Source organism: Piliocolobus tephrosceles, chromosome 16 (genome assembly GCF_002776525.5).
Source record: "Piliocolobus tephrosceles isolate RC106 chromosome 16, ASM277652v3, whole genome shotgun sequence".
NCBI lineage: Eukaryota > Metazoa > Chordata > Mammalia > Primates > Cercopithecidae > Piliocolobus > Piliocolobus tephrosceles.
Window position 1 is genome coordinate 62,651,161 of NC_045449.1, and position 20,332 is coordinate 62,671,492.

The 20,332-nt window shown below is 37.5% G+C and overlaps 1 protein-coding gene across 2 annotated transcripts in view; it reads right to left on the reverse strand.

Moving 5' to 3' along the window:
• Positions 1-17,607, reverse strand: part of ABCA9 (ATP binding cassette subfamily A member 9) — an 81,795-nt gene extending 64,188 nt beyond the window's left edge. Inside the window, exons 1-4 of one of the 2 annotated variants that reach the window (XM_023211959.1) lie at positions 17,327-17,607; positions 13,811-14,773; positions 4,024-4,132; positions 2,276-2,483 (exon numbers count right to left, since the gene is read on the reverse strand). In XM_023211959.1, the coding sequence (XP_023067727.1) occupies positions 2,276-2,483; positions 4,024-4,119 (304 nt within the window). In that variant the 5' untranslated portion in view covers positions 4,120-4,132; positions 13,811-14,773; positions 17,327-17,607. Of the gene's footprint in view, positions 1-2,275; positions 2,484-4,023; positions 4,133-13,810; positions 14,988-17,326 lie in introns of those variants that run through there. The other variant, XM_023211958.1, reaches the window with a different exon arrangement.
• Between the last annotated feature and the right edge of the window lie 2,725 nt (positions 17,608-20,332).

Here is a 20,332-nt window from a genome sequence, read left to right on the forward strand (position 1 = left end):
TTGAGATGGACTTTCACTCTGTCACTGAGGCTGGAGTTCAGTGGCACGATCTCGGCTCACTGCAACCTCTACCTCCTGAGTTCAAGTGAATCTCCTGCCTCAGCCTCCCAAGTAGCTGAGATTACAGGCATATGCCACCATGCCCAGCTAATTTTTGTATTTTTAGTAGAGATGGGGTTTCACCATGTTGGCCAGGCTGGAACTGCTGACCTCAGATGATCCGCCCACCTCGGCCTCCCAAAGTGCTGGGATTACAGAAGTGAGCCACCACACCCAGCCTATACAATATTTTAAATGATTTTGTGCATAAAACAAAGTTTTGACTGCATTTTCACTGTGACCCATCACATGAGGTGTACTGGTCTGTCTGCACACTGCGATAAAGACATACCCAAGACTGGGTAATTTATAAAGGAAAGAGGTTTAATTGGTTCACAGTTCTGCATGGCTGGGTGAAGCAGGAAATATAAGAAAAACAAGTAAAGGGAAAACAAGTCCTTCTCTGACCAGGCTGACTCACTCCAAAGTCCAGCTGGAGCTATGATTACATTATCTGCAATGCCAGGCAGGGGCCCCGAAGAAATGGATTCCAAGAGCAGGGACAAGAAAAGCAAGTTCTTCCACGCTATGCTCTTATAACTACTTTTGTAACTATTTCTGCAAGTTTGCAAGGATTTTGTAAGTTCCTATTTTCCCATTTGTGCAGGATGGTAAAGGTCACAAGACATGCCTAAGTTGCAAAACCTGTCATGGTTTGATTAACTGCCTTTGTTCTGCTTCTGTAAGCTCAGTTTCCCCATTCCACAAGTTTCACATCACTGGCTAGCCACCCGCCTTCAGTTGCAAGAATAAAAGTCAAGCCCTGTCTTTGTTTGTAGCTCAGCCTCTGGATATTAATCTGCTGGGCCAGTGGTCACCTAAATAAAATACTCCTGTTCCACCCATCTGGTCTCTCTGGTCTCCTGATTCCCACAACATAGTCAGGACACTTACAATCATGGCAGATGGGGAAGCAGGCACCTTCACAAGGTGGCAGGAGAGACAGGAAGCAAAGGGGGAAAAACCCCTTATAAAATCATTAGATCTTGTGAGAACCCACTATCATGAGAACAGCATGGGGGAAACTGCTCCCATGATCCAATCACCTCCCTCCCTCAAAACATGGGGATTACAGGTACCTTCCTCTACATGTGGGGATTACAATTAAGATGAGATTTGGGTGGGGACACAGAACCAAACCTTATCAAGAGGTCAAGTGTGGAATACTCAACTTATGCATCATGTCAGCGCTCAAAAGGTTTCAGATCGTGGAGCATTTCAGATTTTGGATTTTAGAATTAGGGGTGCTCAACCTGTATCATCCTCTAATATTAAAACAGTTACTTATATTTTTCATTTAATAACTTGATGAAAGCATGGACTTGTGCCACATTAGCTGCTGAGTTCTTTTGGCATAACTGATCAGGTCTTGATGGCTCTCTAAGCTATCTGGAATGACAAAGTTCTTCACCTTGTAAATGTCCTGCCCTAGATCTTCTCTTCCATACTGTGACTCCCAAGTTTTAAGGACACATGGGTGAGAGAATGAGACTATTCCATACTTACTTATTTGGTCTATCACACTTTACACATTTAACAGTTTCAATTGCATTCCAAAACTATACTAGTAATATAATTTCTGAATATGGTTTCAGTTGCTATTCTCAAATTGGCCCTCTCTGCTTTCTGGTGGATAATTATGAACTCTTAAAGAAGTTTCTTTAGGACCATCAGATACCTTATTGTTTCTCTTTGTTCTCTTCCTACATCCAGGGAGAGAAACTATGCCAATTTTGTGGCTTTTAGAGCTTCATCCCACCCACATATATACTTTGTGGTACAAGGAAACGTGTCACCTCTTTTAATTGTAAATATTGCCCATGGGTTTTTGAAATGATGTCTAGTTTCTCTCTCAATATTTATGTATTTGAAAAATCATGCTGTCACTACAGTCCAATGTTTCCAGAATCTTTTCACAAACATACATTTAAATAACCCTGGACTATCTCATTTTGATATGTACAATTATGAGGATAACCCTTTTAATATGGAATTTCCTAAATGGGACACTAGTGAACAAACCACAAAAAATCTTGAGACTTGGAAGGAATACACATTAATGTTGTTAATAAACTCTAGAAACTTGAACATTCAATATAATTTATGAAGGAAATCTCAAAATGAATTTGTGCCTTTTGCAAATAAAGCAATTACTATGAACAACCAGGGAACATACCTTTTAGGAATGGGGCTGAAGCCACTTTTTTCATTATCTCTTGGGTAGTTTTGGATTCAGGTGCAAATGCAATAACATAATTAGTATCATTAAAATTATCTACACGTCCCAGATCCATTGAAGGCATTTGAGGAGAGTCATGAACTTGATGTAAATTGGAGAAAAATAGGTACAGAAACAGTACCAGAAGAAATGAAAAGAGCCATTCCTATATAGCAATAAGAGAAAAAGGAAGCAAACTGGTAGATGTTATACCACAGATAAATCATCCACAAACAATTTGAAACACTTAATTCTGTTATTCGGCTTGCATTCCATTTGTTCTTTCTCTTAGTTTTTAAATATCCTGATTTTCTTTTGCCCATTAATCTGCATATTTTAAAATATGCACATTGTGTACCAAGACAGAATTGTAACATCAATTCCAATTATAATTGGGAATCTAAGTTTACCACACTTGAGTGCAAGTGATAAAGACTGGATTACTTTATGAATGGCCCAACAGTTTAGTCATGTTAAAACTTTAGTGACAGTGATAAATAAATAGTAGGAGACATGGAATAGGTAACCAGCTTCCGTCAACAGGAGCAAGATCATATTTTTACCTTCTGTTGCTGGTATGTGGAAGAAGATAGTCCCAAAACATTGTCCCCCCAAAAAATGTAAAAGTCTTTGTCATTGTGACCACATTCGGGAATTGGAAATACAGCAGAATGCAATTGAAACTCAGTGATAAGAAACTAGTTAATTATTTAGTTATAATTCTACACATATGTCATTTTTAAAAGAGCTATATGTCATCTTCATCATATGATCCTTTTTCAGCTATGTGTGTTGGTCTATATCTATACCTATTTCTATCTTAATAGAAAAATAAATATAATGTTTATATAAAAAAGAGGTAAAAGTTTAAAGGTAAAACACCTATATAGGGTGGGATCTCAACTTTTACATTTATATAATCTTTTCCCTATGCAGGAATTGCTGTATACTTTATTCCCTGCCAATTCAAGCATTCAATACATGAACACACACGTATTGACACATGAACACACATGTATTGACACATGTATGAACACACACACACTAGTTCATAAGATCAGATGTTAATATAACATTTGAACTATGAGTATTCTATGAGTGATTTTATTATATTTTTCTGAGTTTACTAAATTTTTTGCACAAAGCACATCTAGTCATTCTTATGATCAGAAGTAAATAAGTACTATTTTAATAGAAGTAAAATTTCACAGTACCATTTTCCCATTTATTTACATGACCATTATTTCTTTCAAACTGACATTGTCTGTGTCTATAGCGACATTGTATAGAAGTGCTACAATTTGCCTTTTGATTGTTTCTTAAATTTTGGATTCCCTGTCTCTTTTTTATTCTGGCCCTGAACTTCTCTATACCAATGCGTTCATGAGATTCAAATGAGCTCAGAGGTTAAGAATTGTTATGTCTGCAGTATAAAGATATGGCTTTATTTTTCAAGGAGTTTCTGAATATGAATTTTTTAAAAAATGCCTCTAGTAAGACATAAAACAATAATACATATTATAATTTGAAAAAATAAATTTTACTTGAACAAATAGCAAAGCCCAGAATTCGAAAAAAAAAATCTAGCTTCTTAATTAGACTACACATATGTGCAATATTAAATAACGAAAATAAAGTGTTTATGTTGTCTGATAAAATACTTTTTCATCCTCTAAATATGAGAACACATAGACTCTGAACCATACCAACAAGGTCTGTCTTTTCATCCTCCATTTTTTAAGACAGTTCTTGCATAGAAGAGCCCATGTTTGCTGACCCACACTCATGCATCTCTTGCTCATTTTGACCTGTTTCCTTTAAAAAGATGAAAAAAATGAAGTAAATGTGAAGTTCTAAAGTAGAAAACATTGTGCAATCAAACATAAAAGAAACATTGTAACAGCTGTTTCTAGTTGCATTCCTGGAAAAGAAAAAAGTCAAAAGGCTAAAACAAAAACATATGAGGCAATGTTTAAACCCAATATTGAAAGAAATAAGAATTAAAACAACTATCAGATATCATTTCTCCATCATTGGATTGAGAAAAATCAGAAGAGTGACTAGTGTCAATCGCTGCTATCTCCTCAACTGTGGGTGTTGTTAAATTGTCCAATGGGGAGAAAGGAACTTTCTGCTCTGTTGTTGGGGGTACAAACTTACCCAGTCACGTGGGTGATTCATTACTAATTCATTACTACTTAGCAGTATCCTACCATCAATCAGTTCTGCTCCTAGATATGTAGCTCAAGGAGATTCTCACATGGGTTCATGAGGGGACCAGTGCAACAATGTTCTTTATAATGTAGATTATTGTGGCATGGTGTTATAAAACAAATTTTTATGGATACAGCCCTAAGATTACTATGTAGGATTCAGGAGCACTGGATTGGCATACACCCATCCACTTGAAGAGATCTTAAAAATATAGCTCCAGTTCAAAGGAAGAAAGAAAGAGCAAAGGTTGAGTATTAGGTCACAATATCATTGGTATCAATTCACATTACATGTGATACACATTTTCCAAAAATATTCAGGAACTAAATAATCATCATCCCTAATACAATAAAAAGGTTATCTTTGGAAGTGGGAAGGAAGAATGGAGGTTGGGTGAAAAGAGGGAATTGGAAATTAAAGAAAATAAGTAACCAAAACAAGATAGGAGCTTTGTTTGAATCAATTATTTTGTGTGCCACAAACTTAAGAGATTAACTTTTACCCAGGACATCATATCCAGCTACAAAGAGAAAATTACAGCCTGCACACAGTGGCTCATGCCTGTAATCCCAGCACTTTGGGAGGCTGAGGCAGAAGGATTTCTTGAAGCCAGGAGTTAGAGACCAGCCTGGGCAGCAAAGTGAGACCCCATCTCTATTTTTTAAAAAATCAAAAAATTAGCTGGGCATGGTGCCTGTAGTCACAGCTACAAGCTACTTGGGAGGCCGAGGCAGAGGATTGCTTGAGTCCAACAAGATTGAGGCTGCAGTGAACCATGATCATGCTACTGTACTACAGCCTGGGTGACAGAGAGAGACCCCATCTCAAAAACAAACAGAAAAAACTATAACACATACTAGAAGGCAAAATATATATATATATATGAAGGGCAAGTATCAGAATCAAATTCAGATATGGCAGAAATGGTGCAATTATTAGACTAGGAATTTGAAACAACTATGATCAAAATACTAAGGGCTTCAACGGATAAAGTAGACGATATGTAAAATGGGGCGGGGAGCGGGGGGAAGCCCACACCTGTTTTTCTGCATAAAACCCTTCTGATAACAAAAGCGTGGGCTTTTCCCACCAAGAAATTCTCCAGTTCTCTGTGGACACCAACTGGGTGTCCTAAAATTCAATTGATTTCAATTCTGACACTACCCACTTGGAGTTACAGCAGATCCCACAGATTAAGGACTCAGTCCCAAAAGACGGCCCCCCACTTCAGATGCCAGTTACAAGCCTGGGTCTTTTGTACTTCTGACTAACTGGCTACATATTAGGGGTTCCCACATCCACTCCTTGGGTTTGATAATTTGCTAGAGTGGTTCACAGAACTCAGAAAAACAGTCTACTTGCTATTATCAGTATATTACAAAGGATAAAGCTCAGGAACAGCCAAATAGAAAATATGCATAGGACAGGGTATGTAGGATGGGACGCTGAGCTTCCAGTAACTCTCTGGGTGCACCACCTTCCCAGCACCTGGAGATGTTCACCAACCCAGAAGTTCCCCAAACTCCTTCAGTTAGGGTTTTTATGGAGACTTCATTACATGAGCATGATTAATAAAATCATTGGCCATTGGAGATTAACTCGAACTCCATCTCCTCTCCTCTCCCTGGACATCTGGGGATGGGGCTGAAACTTTCTAATTACATGGGTGATTCCCTGGCAACCAGTCCTATCCTGAAGCAATCTAGGTTATTTCTGCCATCAGATATCTCATGAACACGAAGATACTCATTTCACTTCAGAGATTCCTGGTCTTAGAAGCTCTGTGTCAGGAACAGGGACCAAATACTATAACAAATGCTATTCCCATCACCCCCATGACTCCAGAAATTACAAGGGTTCTAGAAGCTTTTTGCCAAAACTAGAGGGCAGAGACAAAATACATACTTCTTATAATGTTGCAACATGCAAGAACAGATGGGCAAGGTAAGAAGGGAGATAAAACTTCTAAGACAGAACCAAAAATAAATGCCCAATATTAAAAAAATACTATAAGAAATGAAGAATGCTTTTGATCTTTGATGAGTTTATTAGTAGACTACACACAGCTGAGAAAAGAATCCAAAACTGAAAAGAAAACAAACAAAAAAAAGACTGAAAAACAAAACAGAGCAGAATATTTAAGAACTGTGGGACAATTAAAAATATGTAACATATGCCTAATGGGAATATCCAAAAGAAAGAAAGGAACAGAAGAAACATTTTAAACAGTAATGACTGAGAATCTCCCCAGATTATGGCTAGACACCCAACCATAGATTCAGGAAGGTCAGAGAACACCAAGCGGAATATTTGCTCAAACAACTTCACCAAGGAATATCATTTTCAAACTACAGAAAATCAAAGATAAAGAATAAAAATATTAAAGAAGCCAGAGGAAGAAAGCATCATTTCTATAGGGGAGCAAAAATAAGAATTTCATCTCACTTTTCTTCAGAAATCATGGAAACAAGAAGAGAATAAGGTATTTAATGTGTTGAGAGAAAAAATCCCCACCAACTTAGCATTCTACCCTTAGTAGAATGTACTCTGTGATATTATCCTCAAAAAGCTAAAAAGAAGTACTTTCTCAAACAAACAAATAATGAGAGAATTTGTTGCCAGTAAACATGCCTTGAAAAAATATGAAAAGAAGTTGTTTCAAAAGAAATAAAATTATATGTCACAAATTTATATATAAGGCTGGGCACAGTGGCTCATGCCTGCAATTACAGCACTTTGGGAGGCTGAGGTGAGAGAATGGCTTGAGCCCAGAAGTTCAAGACCAGCCTAGGCAAAGTAGGGAGATCCTGTCCCTACAAAAACAAAATTATTTAAATTAGTGAGGCATGATGGCTTATGCCTGAGGCCCTAGCTACTCAGGAGACTGAGGTAGAAAGGATCACTTGTGCCTCAGAGGTTGAGGCTGCAGTGAGCTGTGATGGCGAAACTGCGCTCCAGCCTGGGAAGCTGTCTCAAAAAAAAAAAAAAAAAAAAAAAAAAAATCGGCTCTACATAAAGAAAGAAAAAGCATCAGAGAAAGAAATAATAAGTGAAGGTACAATAAAAACTTTTTCTTATTTGTAATTGATCTGAAACATAATAGGATATAATAGCAATGTATTCAATTGTGTATACTTACATTCATACATGTATATAAATGCCACAGATATAATATATGTATTACATTAATATATAATGTTCATGTATACTTATTTATAAGTGAAATGAACGACAGTAATGGTATGAGAGACAGGAGGGAGGAATTGGGGTTATTTTATTACTATAAGATACACTAACGGTGAAGTGGTATAGTGATATTTGAAAGTTGACTTGGATTAATTGTAAATATATATTGCAAACTCTAAGGCAACCATGAAAGAAAGTAAAAACAAAAAGCAAAAATAAATGACATTCTAAGAAAGAAGGAAAAATGAAATTATATTAAATGCTCAATTAAAAGCACACAAGGCAGAAAAATTGTAGCCCAAAAATAGAATTGAAGAAGAGAACAAGAGCAATAAATGGAAAATGGTAACAAATTTGGTAGATACTAATCCAATGTGTCAATAATCACTTTGATCATCAATGGTCTAAATGCACCAATTGAAAGATAGAGATTGTCAGAGTAGATGACAAAAAAGATGTAATTACATGTTGTCTACACGAAACCAACTTTAAATATAAAAACACATATAGATTAAAAATAGATGCATAAATATAGATGGACCATGCTAACACTAATCAGAAGAAAGCTGGAATAACTATATTAATTTCATATGAAGCAGACTTCTGAAACAGAACAGACTTTTCATTCAAAAGAAGGAAAATTATCAGGGATAAAGAGAGAAGTTACATAAAGATAAAGGGGTCAATTTTCCAAGAAGTCATAGCAATCTTTAACATGTGTATGCTAACAACAGTGTCAAAATACTGAGAGAACTGCAAAGAGAAATGGATGAATCCACTTTTATAGTTGGAGACTTTAGCACCTGTCTTGGCAGAAATAGGCAGATCCAGCAGGTAGAAAACAAATAAAATCAGAGTTGAACTCAACAATATAATCAACCAACTGGATAAAATGAACATTTCTACACATTATTTCACCCAGCAATAGCAGAAAATACATTCTTCTCATGCTCACATGGAATGTTCACCAATATAAACCAAATTTGGGCCATAAAACACATCTTAGAAAATTTAAAAGAATAGAAATCATACAATGCATGCTCTCAGGCCATGGTAGAATGACACCAGAAAGCAGTAATAGAAAGATAGCTGGAAAATCCCCAAATACATGGAGGTTAAACAGCACAATTCTAAATAACATAAAAGTCAAAGAAAAAAATCTAATGACAAATTAAAACTTATTTTGAACTAAAAAACAATGAAAATGCTTATCAAAATTTGTGGCATATAGTGAAAGCTTTATTTAGAGATAAATTTACAGCATCCAATGCATACATTAGTAAAGAAGAAATCTCTAAAGTAAACAATCTAAGCTTACACCTTAGGAAATTAGAAAAAGAAAAGCAAATTAAATCCAAAGAAAGCAAAATAAAAGAAATAGTAAAAATTATGATAGAAATCAATGAAATTGGAAACAGGAAATCAATAGAGAAAAATCAGTAAAACCAAAAGCTGGTTCTCTGAGATCAATAAAATCAATAGGCCTCCACCAACGCTAACTAGGAAAAAAGAGGGAGAGAACACAAGTTGCTAATATTAGAAATGAAAGAGGGGGCATCACTACAGATCTCATGGACATTAAGGGACAATCAAGGAATATTATGAACAACCCTATGCTCATAAATTTGATAGCCTAGGTGAAACAAATCTGTTCCTTCAAAGAGACAATCTGTTGAAACTCACACAAGAATAAACAGACAATCTGAATTAGCCTATATCTGTAAAAGAAACTAATTTAATAATCAATAATCTTCAAAACAGAAAGCATCACTGGTGGTTCCCCAGTGAATGGGTTCACTGGGAAATTCTATCAGACTGTTAAGGAAGAAATTGTATTAACACTCTACAATCTCTTTCAGATGCTAGAAGCAGAAAATGGAATAAAGTTCTGAATCTTTGTTCTGTATCTTTTAACTCCTCGTCCTTCATCCCCTGGGATATTTACAAAGCCTACTTCATAAGGTGAAGCCTAATTAGATAGGATATACTGTGTAAGAGATAATGAGCAGAAGGAACTCGAGTAGAGTGATGGTGGTAATAACTATTTTGGAATAGTTGAATATGTGGTGATGAAGAGGCACAGAAATAAAATCCAGACCTATGTCACTTGGTCAGTGGAGATTTTCCTATGAAATATTCCAAGAGGTAGGGAGACTTGGAACTCATAGTTTTAACTAGTGTTCAGTGGTGTGAAAATGCATTTTGGGGGGACAGTATGGGCATAAAAATGTAATTATTGTAGAAATGACTATTGAGTCAAGGAACAGTTTTCGTGTTATTATAGACAAACTTTACTCTTGCAAAGTAGATAGCCCACTTTTACTGTTGGTAGAAAAGAGCACCCAAACTAATCTTCACATCTATGATGGCTATAACCTGCCTACACATATGTGGATAGGCGGGAGGTGGAGTGAGGGATAATGAATCAGCTGAATAGAGATAAACAAAAGCACATAAAATTGTCCTTGAAAGTACTTAAACAGATACCTCATTCTACTATTGTATTATTTAAATCAATATAGGGATAATTATTTGTAGGCACCAATGTTGCTCTGCTATTTTCAGTGAGAGACAATCACCCATGCCTGCCTGCTTATGGGCTCAGCCTTGGCCTTGAGGGTAATCTACATAAGGGCCTAGGCTTACAAGAGAGAAAGAGGGAGAGAGAGAGAGAGTGACCTTCAGGCTTGCACACAGATCCACCAGTCAGCCAGACTTTCACTTTCTAAAACATGGGCCAAGGCTTTAGTAAGTCTTTATAGAATTGTTTTCAGAGAACAAACAAAGAATTCAGGACATGTCTGTCCAAAAGTCATTAACTGACCTACTACAACATCATGAAGGTAACTTATTTTAGATATGACAATTTCAGTCTGGTAGTGCGGGTATAACGTAATTATTTATACTCTTTCATGTTAGCACAGCTCAAAAACTATAGTCACCCATTTCTATTTGTGGGTTCTGCACTTGTGGATTCGACCAACTGCCGGTAGATAATGCTCAGAAAAAAGGATGGCTGGGTTTGTACTGAACATGTAGATGCTTTTTTTTTTCTTGACATTATTCCTGAAACAATAAAGTATAACAATTATTTACATGGAATTTACATTGCATTAGGTATTGTAAGTAAGCTAGAGATGATTTAAAGTACACGGGACAATATATGTAGGTTAAATGCAAATGTGACACCATTTTACATAATGGTGCCGTATATAAGGCAGCATAACAAAAATGGTCTGAAAGTTGTAGAGCTTTAATGACCAAGATAACTGATAAAGAAAATGTAAGACCTAATCTTAGCTAACAAACCCAACATTCTAGGATGGGAAACTCACTCAGGAAATGATTCAAAGGTAGTAGTTCAAGCCTTGGTACAGTGAAGCACAAGGCCAGTTGACTAATAAGTCCTGTGTTTTCATGTCAATACCATTGTGTTGGACATTCCTTTTATCCTCTTTTGGCGCCATATTGAACAGGAATGGCAATCATAAGATTGCATTGCCCGTTCAATGGTTTTATGGATGAGGGTGCTCCTGGATCCCAGGTTCATGGTTCATCCTGCCATATTCATGGCAGGAGCAAAGCCATGAATATGCTGACCCCTTCTAGTATTCAAGAGACAGCTCAAGTGGGAAGATGATTTATTCAAGTCAGCCGCAAGGAGGTAGTACCAGAGATGAAGCCTATCCATGGTCTATTGCAGGGAATATTGTGCTGCCATTGAAGTCTGAAGGGCAAGGTGTATTAGTCTGTTCTCACACTGCTAATAAAGACATGCCCGAGGCCGGGCACGGTGGCTCACGCCTGTAAGCCCAGTACTTTGGGAGGCCGAGGCAGGTGAATCACAAGGTCAGGAGTTTGAGACCAGCCTGGCCAACATGGTGAAACCCCACCTCTACTAAAAATACAAAAAATTAGCTGGGTGTGGTGGCGGGTGCCTGTAATCCCAGCTACTTGGGAGGCTGAGGCAGGAGAACCGCTTGAACCCAGGAGGCAGAGGTTGCAGTGAGCTGAGATCGTGCCACTGCACTCCAGCCTAGGTGACAGTGTGAGACTCTGTCTAAAAGAAAAAGAAAGAAAAAAAAAAGATATACCTGAGACTGGGTAATTCATAAAGGAAAAGGTTTAATTAACTCACAGTTCTACATGACTGGGGAGGCCACACAATCAGGGCTGCAGGCAAATAAGGAGCAAAGTCACATCTTATATGGCACCAGGCAAGAGAGCTTGGGTAGGGGAACTCCCCTTTATAAAACCATCAGATCTTGTGAGACTTGAATACTATCATGAGAACAGCCTGGGAAAGACCTGCCCTCATGATTCAATTACCTCCCCCTGAGTCCCTCCCATGACAGATAGGGATTATGGGGGCTATAATTCAAGATGATATTGGAGTGGGGACAGAGCCAAACCATATCACAAGGCATAGTTGAAGAGGAATGTGATAGGCAGAATAATGGTTGCATTTTAATCCTGGAATTTGTGAATATGTTACAATATATGACAAAGGGGAATTAAGGCAGTAGATGGAATTGAGGTTGCAATCAGCTTACTTTGAAATAGGGAGATCATCCTGGATTATCTGGGTAGACCCAGTGTAATCACCAGGGGCCTAAAAAGTAAAACAGAAGGCACACGAGGAGATCAGAGTGAGGCAGTGGAAGAAGGGTTTGATCTGCTGCTACTGGCTTTGAAGATGGAGAAGGAAGACCATGGACCAAAGAATGCAAGAAACCTCTAAAATTACACAGGGTAAGAAAACAGATTCTCCCCTACAGCCTCCAGAAAGTGACACAGCCTGGCCAACCCCTTGATGTTAGCCCAGTGAGACCCACCTCACACTTCTAACCTCCAGAGCTGTAAGATGATAACTCTGTTTTGTTCTAAACCATTAAGGTTGTGGTCTTTTTTTTTTTTTTTTTTCACAGCAGCAATAGAAAGTTAATATGGGGACAGGTTTGGGGAAAGGAGTCGGAGAGCCTGAGGCCTGAGAACAAGACGGGAAGACGTTGGACATTCCTTTTATGACGCTCCTCATCAGCATAACAAAGGAGGGCATGGACTTATGGTTAAAAACTGTCCAAAAGTGACCAAAGAGATTCACCAGTGATGCAGATGAGTTCCTGTTAATCATGCCATCAGAGCAGGCTGTAATAGCCTAGAAATCCTGACTGAAACCAAACTGCTACATTTCCAATTAAGAAATCAATGCTGTGAAAAATCTCAGTATCTGAAAGGGTTAAATATGGTACCCACGTGACTGCTCTTCTTTCTTTCTGTGAATTAATGTGTGTGCCAGAAAATATTTGCGAATAAAAAACAATTACATAATCCCATTGTCATGAATGTGGTTATTTGTCTCTGAACGTTAAGACTGATTTTTTTCCCCCACTGAACATCTTGGTGTAAGTATCAGAGAAAAAACATACCACCCACCGTAACAATATAAAACATCTAATTAGCTTAAATTGTTCTCAATAGGAAATTGTATAATTTGGAAATAATAAATTGGTTATAAAAAGCCAATCATTTCCCAGTCAGATAAAATTCCTGTTATTCACAGAACAAATTTTTCTAATTTGTTGCACTAGGCAACAAATTAGATCAAAATTTTTAAAAAGTATAATAAATAAGATCAGTGAAAATCTGTAAGTTTTCTTGATGAAAATATTCTCAAGCCATTTAAAAACAATTCAAAACTCAGAAAATTGTGCATCCTGCAATGCTTACAATTCCTCTGACAGTAAAATTTAAAACAAAGAAGAGTAAGTAATTCAAATAACTTTGGAAATAGTTCATACTTATAAAGAAGCATCATAACGTTATATTTATTTTTATTTATTCAATAGCCTATTAGATAATGTACGCTATTTGTCCAAACATGCTTTAGTTATGGGGTAAAAATACAAATTCTTAGTTCTTCAATTGGTTATTTAGTCACACAAAATAAAACAGATGATTTGAAAAGTCAAAATGACTCGTTAATAACTTACTACATTTAATGGTTTCTACCTAAATGTCTGGCATTCCTATTTATAGTCTTACATAATATTTCTATATGCAAAATAACCACAATTTTAGAGGTTAACTTACTCTCAGGAAAGCTGGAGGAAAAATCTAGAAACACAGTTCATCCATGGGTCTCTGCATGTTCTGGAGAAGAATTCACATTCCTTTTGGGTCACTACTACATCATGCTTTTAATTTCACGTTCATTGTGAACAGTTTCTGTTTTATACTGATTTCCAAGGAGAATTTGGTCTCAGTTCAGCCAGGCTGCCAAAATATCTTCTGCTCACGTGGTGATTTCTTTGCTGTTTTCCATTTCTTTGTTTCCTGCTAGTTCCTCAGCAGGGAGTTTGTCGTTGCAGATGGTTGGCTGGACATATCAAAACATCAGGAACTATCAAACCAAGAAAAATCTAGCCTTTCTCAATCGGTCTTTTCATACAAGGCCCTAATGGGAGAATTGACCCCAACACAATGATTTAAACAAAGATAAGTGAGAACCCAATCCAGAGAAGAGCAGAGCAGAGCAAAGTGGAAAATACATACATACATACATACATATATTTATATGTATAAAGCAATAAAGCAATGTAATTTTTTTCAGGGTAACAAAGGAAACTGAGTTTTCATCTGCACCTCAGTTTCATTGTGTGCATATTAATTATAGCATCTTTCATGGTACTGAAGCGAGGAGAATCTTTAAAGAAATTTCACATAACAATTATCTGTGCTCCCAAAGCCTCCAGGTTTGTCATTTCTGCAACAGTTCCCATGAAACAAACTACTTTCTCCACCAGTAACTACTGAATTTTAGTATGTCCTGCTTTCCAGTATTGTTAGAGAAACATTTTTAACTGGTAATAGATGCCACTCTGTCTATTTTTGAGCATCTTGTGTAAGTAGAAGAAAAGACTGTTCCAAAATTCTTAAAATTCATGGAGTTTATCTTTGGCTGAAGAGGATGGGGTAAAGGACCACTATTTTTCTGCTTACAGCCGGTAAGTCTGTTAAATTCTTCTGTACTGTAATTTCTTCCCGAACACACAGCTGAAAGGGAAACAATAAATGCATGCAATTCTTAAATCAGCCTCTTATCTGTGTCCCATGGACCATGATAACCAAATGAAATCTTCCTCACCCATTTCCCATTCTCTCAATATTGATGCAATTATATTTATCCTTTTTCAAATTATATGGGATCCAGAATTTGCTCAGCAAGCAGTCTGTGGAAGTAGGCTGAACTCCTGAATCCATGAGACTGTCAAACTTTAAAAAAAAAAAAAAAAGACTTCTGATTGTTTCCATATGTCTACAGAAAAGGTTGGATGGTTGTATTTTCAGCAGAAAATACAAAATTATCACATTTAATAACATCGCCAACATTTTGTGCACAGAGAATATAATTTAGGAATTTTTTTTTTTTTCAGTAACTTGTTTCCTAGAAGAACTTTGTACCTAGGTTAGAGCTTATGAGTTCTGGCCCTAGTGGACTTTGACTTTCAGTTCTAAATTCTGTTTTCAATATATTTCCTTCAATGTACCACACTGTAATCTCTGTGGCACTATAACAGAACAAGCTCCCTTTCATTGATCTTCTTTTTAATATTTTCTAGATTAAATAATATTTATTTACTTTTTTTTTTTTTGGAAATGGAGTCTCCCTCTGTCGCCTAGGCTGGAGTGCATTGGTGCGATCTCTGCTCAATGGAACCTCCGCCTCCCAGGTTCAAGCGATCCTCCTGCCTCAGCCTCCACAGTAACTGGGACTACAGGTGCCCGCCACCACAGCCAGCTAATTTTTGTGTATTTTTAGTAGAGACGGGTTTTCACCATTTTGGTCAAGCTGGTCTGGAACTCCTGACCTCAAATGATCCGCCTGCTTTGGCCCCACATAGTGCTGGGATTACAGACGTGAGCCACTGCGCCCGACCTATTTACTCTTCTAAAGAAGCTTTAGAATCAGTTTACCAATTCAAAAATAATTCCATGGAAGTTCCAAAATGAAATGGCACTGATTTTATACTGTAATGTATACTTTTTTTTAGCAACTACATAGAGCATTTACTGTGTCTAAGACATACTTAAATATTAAAACATTTAATCCACATAATAATCCCAAGAGGCAGGCATTAGTCTAATCACCCCATTTTACGAACCAGAAAGGTGAGGCCCAGGGAGTTATGTAACTTGACCAAATTCACACAGATGGTGAGTAGCGGAAACCAAGTTAAAACTCAGACCATCTGTAGAGTCTATGAGCTCAAATTACAAATGCTATGCTGTCTCATTTGCATATGTCTCTGTTTATTCCATTATTCTTACTTTATGTGCACATATTTTACAATTTTCCTGGCCTTTTGTTTCATTTATTTTGCAGCAGTATTCTCCAGTGCCAGAAACCTTACAAATTTCATGTGATGTGTTTTGCATCACACTAAAACATTCTTCTTGGAATCCTTACTGGCTATTTGTAAGGAGGACTTGTCATCCCATGACCTGTGTGCAGCCCTTCTCAACACTGTGCAAAAACAGAAAACTTGGTCTGTAAAGAGAGAAGGATGAAGGGGTCCAGCTGCCTGATAAAGAAAGACTGAGAATGTCTGCTTGTTTCCCAGGGGCTTCTATCTTTTTGCTTTCCATTCTTTCTCAGATCCGGCTGCACTGACTGCATGTGAGTTTTATCAGATATCCTCCAAACATTTCTCTTTGTTTTTTCTCTCTCTCTCTTTCTTTTTTGGTGGCGTGATCTCCACCTCCCAGGTTGACGCCATTCTCTTGCCTCAGCCTCCCGACTAGCTGGGACTACAGGTGCCCGCCACCACGCCTGGCTAATTTTTTGTATTTTTAGTGGAGAAGGGATTTCACCATGTTAGCTAGGACGGTCTGGATCTCCTGACCTCGTGATCCACCCACCTTGGCCTCCAAAGTGCTGGGATTACAAGTGTGAGCCACCGCACCTGGCCCTCTTTGTTTCTTAAAAATGTAATAAATTCTATTTGGTCTTGTTTTGTGCTTTTATTTTTGCCTTGAAATATCCTTTGTGTGATATATTCCTGCTCTCCACTTTTATTTGCAATTTGCATTTCTCAGATATATTTTGACAAACTCTTATTACACGCCTGAAGGATACCTGTTGAAATAGTATAACTGCATTTCTCTTTTTACCTTATCTGCCAATCTTCTACTTTCCATGGGCAGGGCAGGGAAGGGGATGTAAGTCCTTAGGTTACCCAGTCCTTTTCTTCCAGTCATCTTATTTTACGGTCTCTTTAAATTATGCTTTCCTGTTATTTCCCATGTATCCATTTCTATAGTGATTATGTTTTCTCTGTTCCTTTTTTCAGGTTACCCTTTTCCTTTTTCCCCACCTGTCATCTATAAAGTTCTGGATCAGTATTTTGTTCTACTAGTGATTACCCTCAAATGTTAACGAACATATCAGAATCTACACTACTCTGGCAATACAAAAAATCAGCCTATATCTCTATCCATCTTTCTCCCCCATCTTCCTGCTCCTTATAGGATACAACCGTTAGCATATTTGAACTTAAAATGTTAGCTCTACTCCTTACTAACTGCAATGCAGGGCAAGTAACTTACCGTGGAGCCCCAGTGATTTACGCAGGAAGTTTCAGTTTTCTCATCTGTGAGATCCAGAGGACACAATAGTATTTAACAAGGGTTGTTTTAGAATTTAGAAATTTAGGATTGGGGTGGAGGGGAGATGGTAGGGATTAAAGGAAATAACATATGTAAAGTATTGAGTGCAGTACCTTGCAATGAGGGATGACTCACCAAATGTTAGAGACTATACTCTCCACGGCTGTGTCAAAACTGGACATTATAGGTGTTTGTAAATTTTACCAGTCTGATTAATGAAAAATAATACCACTTTCGCTGGGCGTGGTGGCTCACGCCTGTAATCCCAGCACTTTGGGAGGCCAAGGCGGGTGGATCACGAGGTCAGGAGATCGAGACCATCCTGGCTAACACGGTGAAACCCCGTCTCTACTGAAAATGCAAAAAATTAGCTGGGCATGGCAGCGGGCACCTGTAGTCCCAGCTACTTGGGAGGCTGAGGCAGGAGAATGGTGTGAACCCGGGAGGCGGAGCTTGCAGTGAGCCGAGATCGCGACACTGCACTCCAGCCTGGGCGACTGAGTGAGACTCCGTCTCAAAAAAAAAAATAATAATAATAATAATAATAATACCACTTTGATAACTTATATTTCCTAGTGTTTTCAAGCATATTTTAATATAATTTTTGGCCATTTGTAAATTTGTTTTACTATAACCAATCTGTCCATTTTCTCCATCTGTATTTTTGTTACTCTGTTATTCTATTATTGTTTTCTGTTTTTGTTTATGCTCTGACGAAAATGTCTTATATTTCTCACTTTAAAAATAGCAAGTTATTGCTTTCTCAGCCAGCTATGATGATAAAGTGCTTTTGGTACTTGTAAGTTTGAGGTTTTCTGTTTTTCTTGCAAAGACACTTTAGGGTTTTCTCTTTAACCACAAGTGTAGGGAATTTCACGACAGTGTGCTCAGGTATAGTTTTCTGAGTTTTGTCCTACATGGCACTTTGTGTTCACTTGTACCAAAATACCACACAGTGGGATTTTGTAAGATAATAGCAAAATATTTATTGCTATTTCTATTTCTATTGTTGAACTATGCTAATGGGAATGCTCCTTCAACAAGGATATAAATAAAATGGTTAATAAGAAGTAACAAAAACAGAGATCACATCCAAAGAAAAATAAATATCCAGATGCCAGAAATGAAACAGGAAAACAAAGCTAAAAGGAGATTGCTATTTTAAGCCAGTAAGTTTTAGGGTGTTTTGGCAAAGGCTGATTGACAAACCAGCTAAAATATAATTCATGTGTAAGGATAAAATAGATGTATCTTTATCCCCAAAAACTGAGATTTCTATTTTATGGACATATCTGAAAGAACTACTAATAAATATCCTCCAAGAAGGAAAAAAAAACCTGAATCCAGAAAGAAGTAGTTGAATGCTAGTAACTAATAAATATATTAGTGAACTAAATAAATATTGATTGTGCAAACTAATGATGATAATGACTAATGTGTGCAGGGGGCAGTGTTAAACACAATGGACAACTCAAGTATCAAACAACAGCTACATGGGAGGAGAGAGCCATGATCAGAGTTAAGTTCCCTAAAAATCTTATAGTTTAGGAAGAGGACAAAGATATGATTAACTTCAAAACTACGTTCTTCAATAAGGTAGCCCAGGTGAGTATTTAAATGTAATTTTTAATTAATTAAAAATCAATAAAATTTAAAATTCAATTTCTTCACCACCAACATGTAAAGAGCTTGGAAGTCATTATTTCCTTTCTTGCAATAAGAAAAAAGCTAAGCAAACTGAAAATCAGTGATGTTTCTTGGACCCATCAGGGACTGAGGTTTCAGGGCAAACTATAACCCCAAAATCCAGAGAAACAAGTGAATACAGAGAATCACAGCCAAGATCAGCTTACTTGGAGCAGAAGTCACTAGAGCCAGAAATTGGTAGGACGAAATGCATAAATGGTTACTTTGATGAACTGCTGGAGGTCGAGTGTGGCCTGCAGTGCGGGGAGCCATTCCTGGGGTCAGTACCCTTAAGGGGCAGAGGCAGGTGGGTGTAACTGGAGGAGGGCAAAACCTGTGGGCATCAAGGATCCATTCGCCACTAGATCTGGCACCAAAGCAGGGGAGGAGGGTCTGACCTCCCCATTCTTCTATCCTCAATCTGTTGCTGCTACTTCCTGTTGGATTAATCAAACCCAACTGGCATCCAGGCATCAAATAAGAGAATTGATGATGCAATACACAGTGGTCAGCTTCTTCTACAAGGGGTGTGTTAGGGAAATAGAGAGTAAAGACAGCACTAAATCTCTCTACAACAGAGTTGAAATAGTTTAGTTCTTTTTCCATTTTTCTATTGGTCCCTTCTTTTGTTTTATTCTGATCTTCCGTTCTCATATTCATGAATCTGCTCCTAAATATAATCCTAATAAAATTCAAGTTAATAGCTTCAAAAACAACCATATTATGATATTTTTGCAAACTATGTCCATTTTAATACTTTTAAAACATTTATACTATATCTGATATTGGTTATTCGGTATCTTGTAAATATTTCCATAACACTTAAGAAAACTCAGAGTTTATCAAAAATACAAGTGAGCCGGGCGCGGTGGCTCACGCCTGTAATCCCAGCACTTTGGGAGGCCGAGGCGGGCGGATCACAAGGTCAGGAGATCGAGACCATGGTGAAACCCTGTCTCTACTAAAAAATACAAAAAATTAGCCGGGCGCGGTTGCGGGCGCCTGTAGTCCCAGCTACTCGGGAGGCTGAGGCAGGAGAATGGCGGGAACCCGGGAGGCGGAGCTTGCAGTGAGCAGAGATCGCGCCACTGTACTCCAGCCTGGGCGACAGAGCGAGACTCCGTCTCAAAAAAAAAAAAAAAAAAAAAAAAATACAAGTGAATATTTCACTATATTGTTATCTAAAGTGGTTATATATATTGTCATGTTATTCATCTGAACAAGACAGGAGAAGGTATTGCTTGGGTTTTAGAAATAATT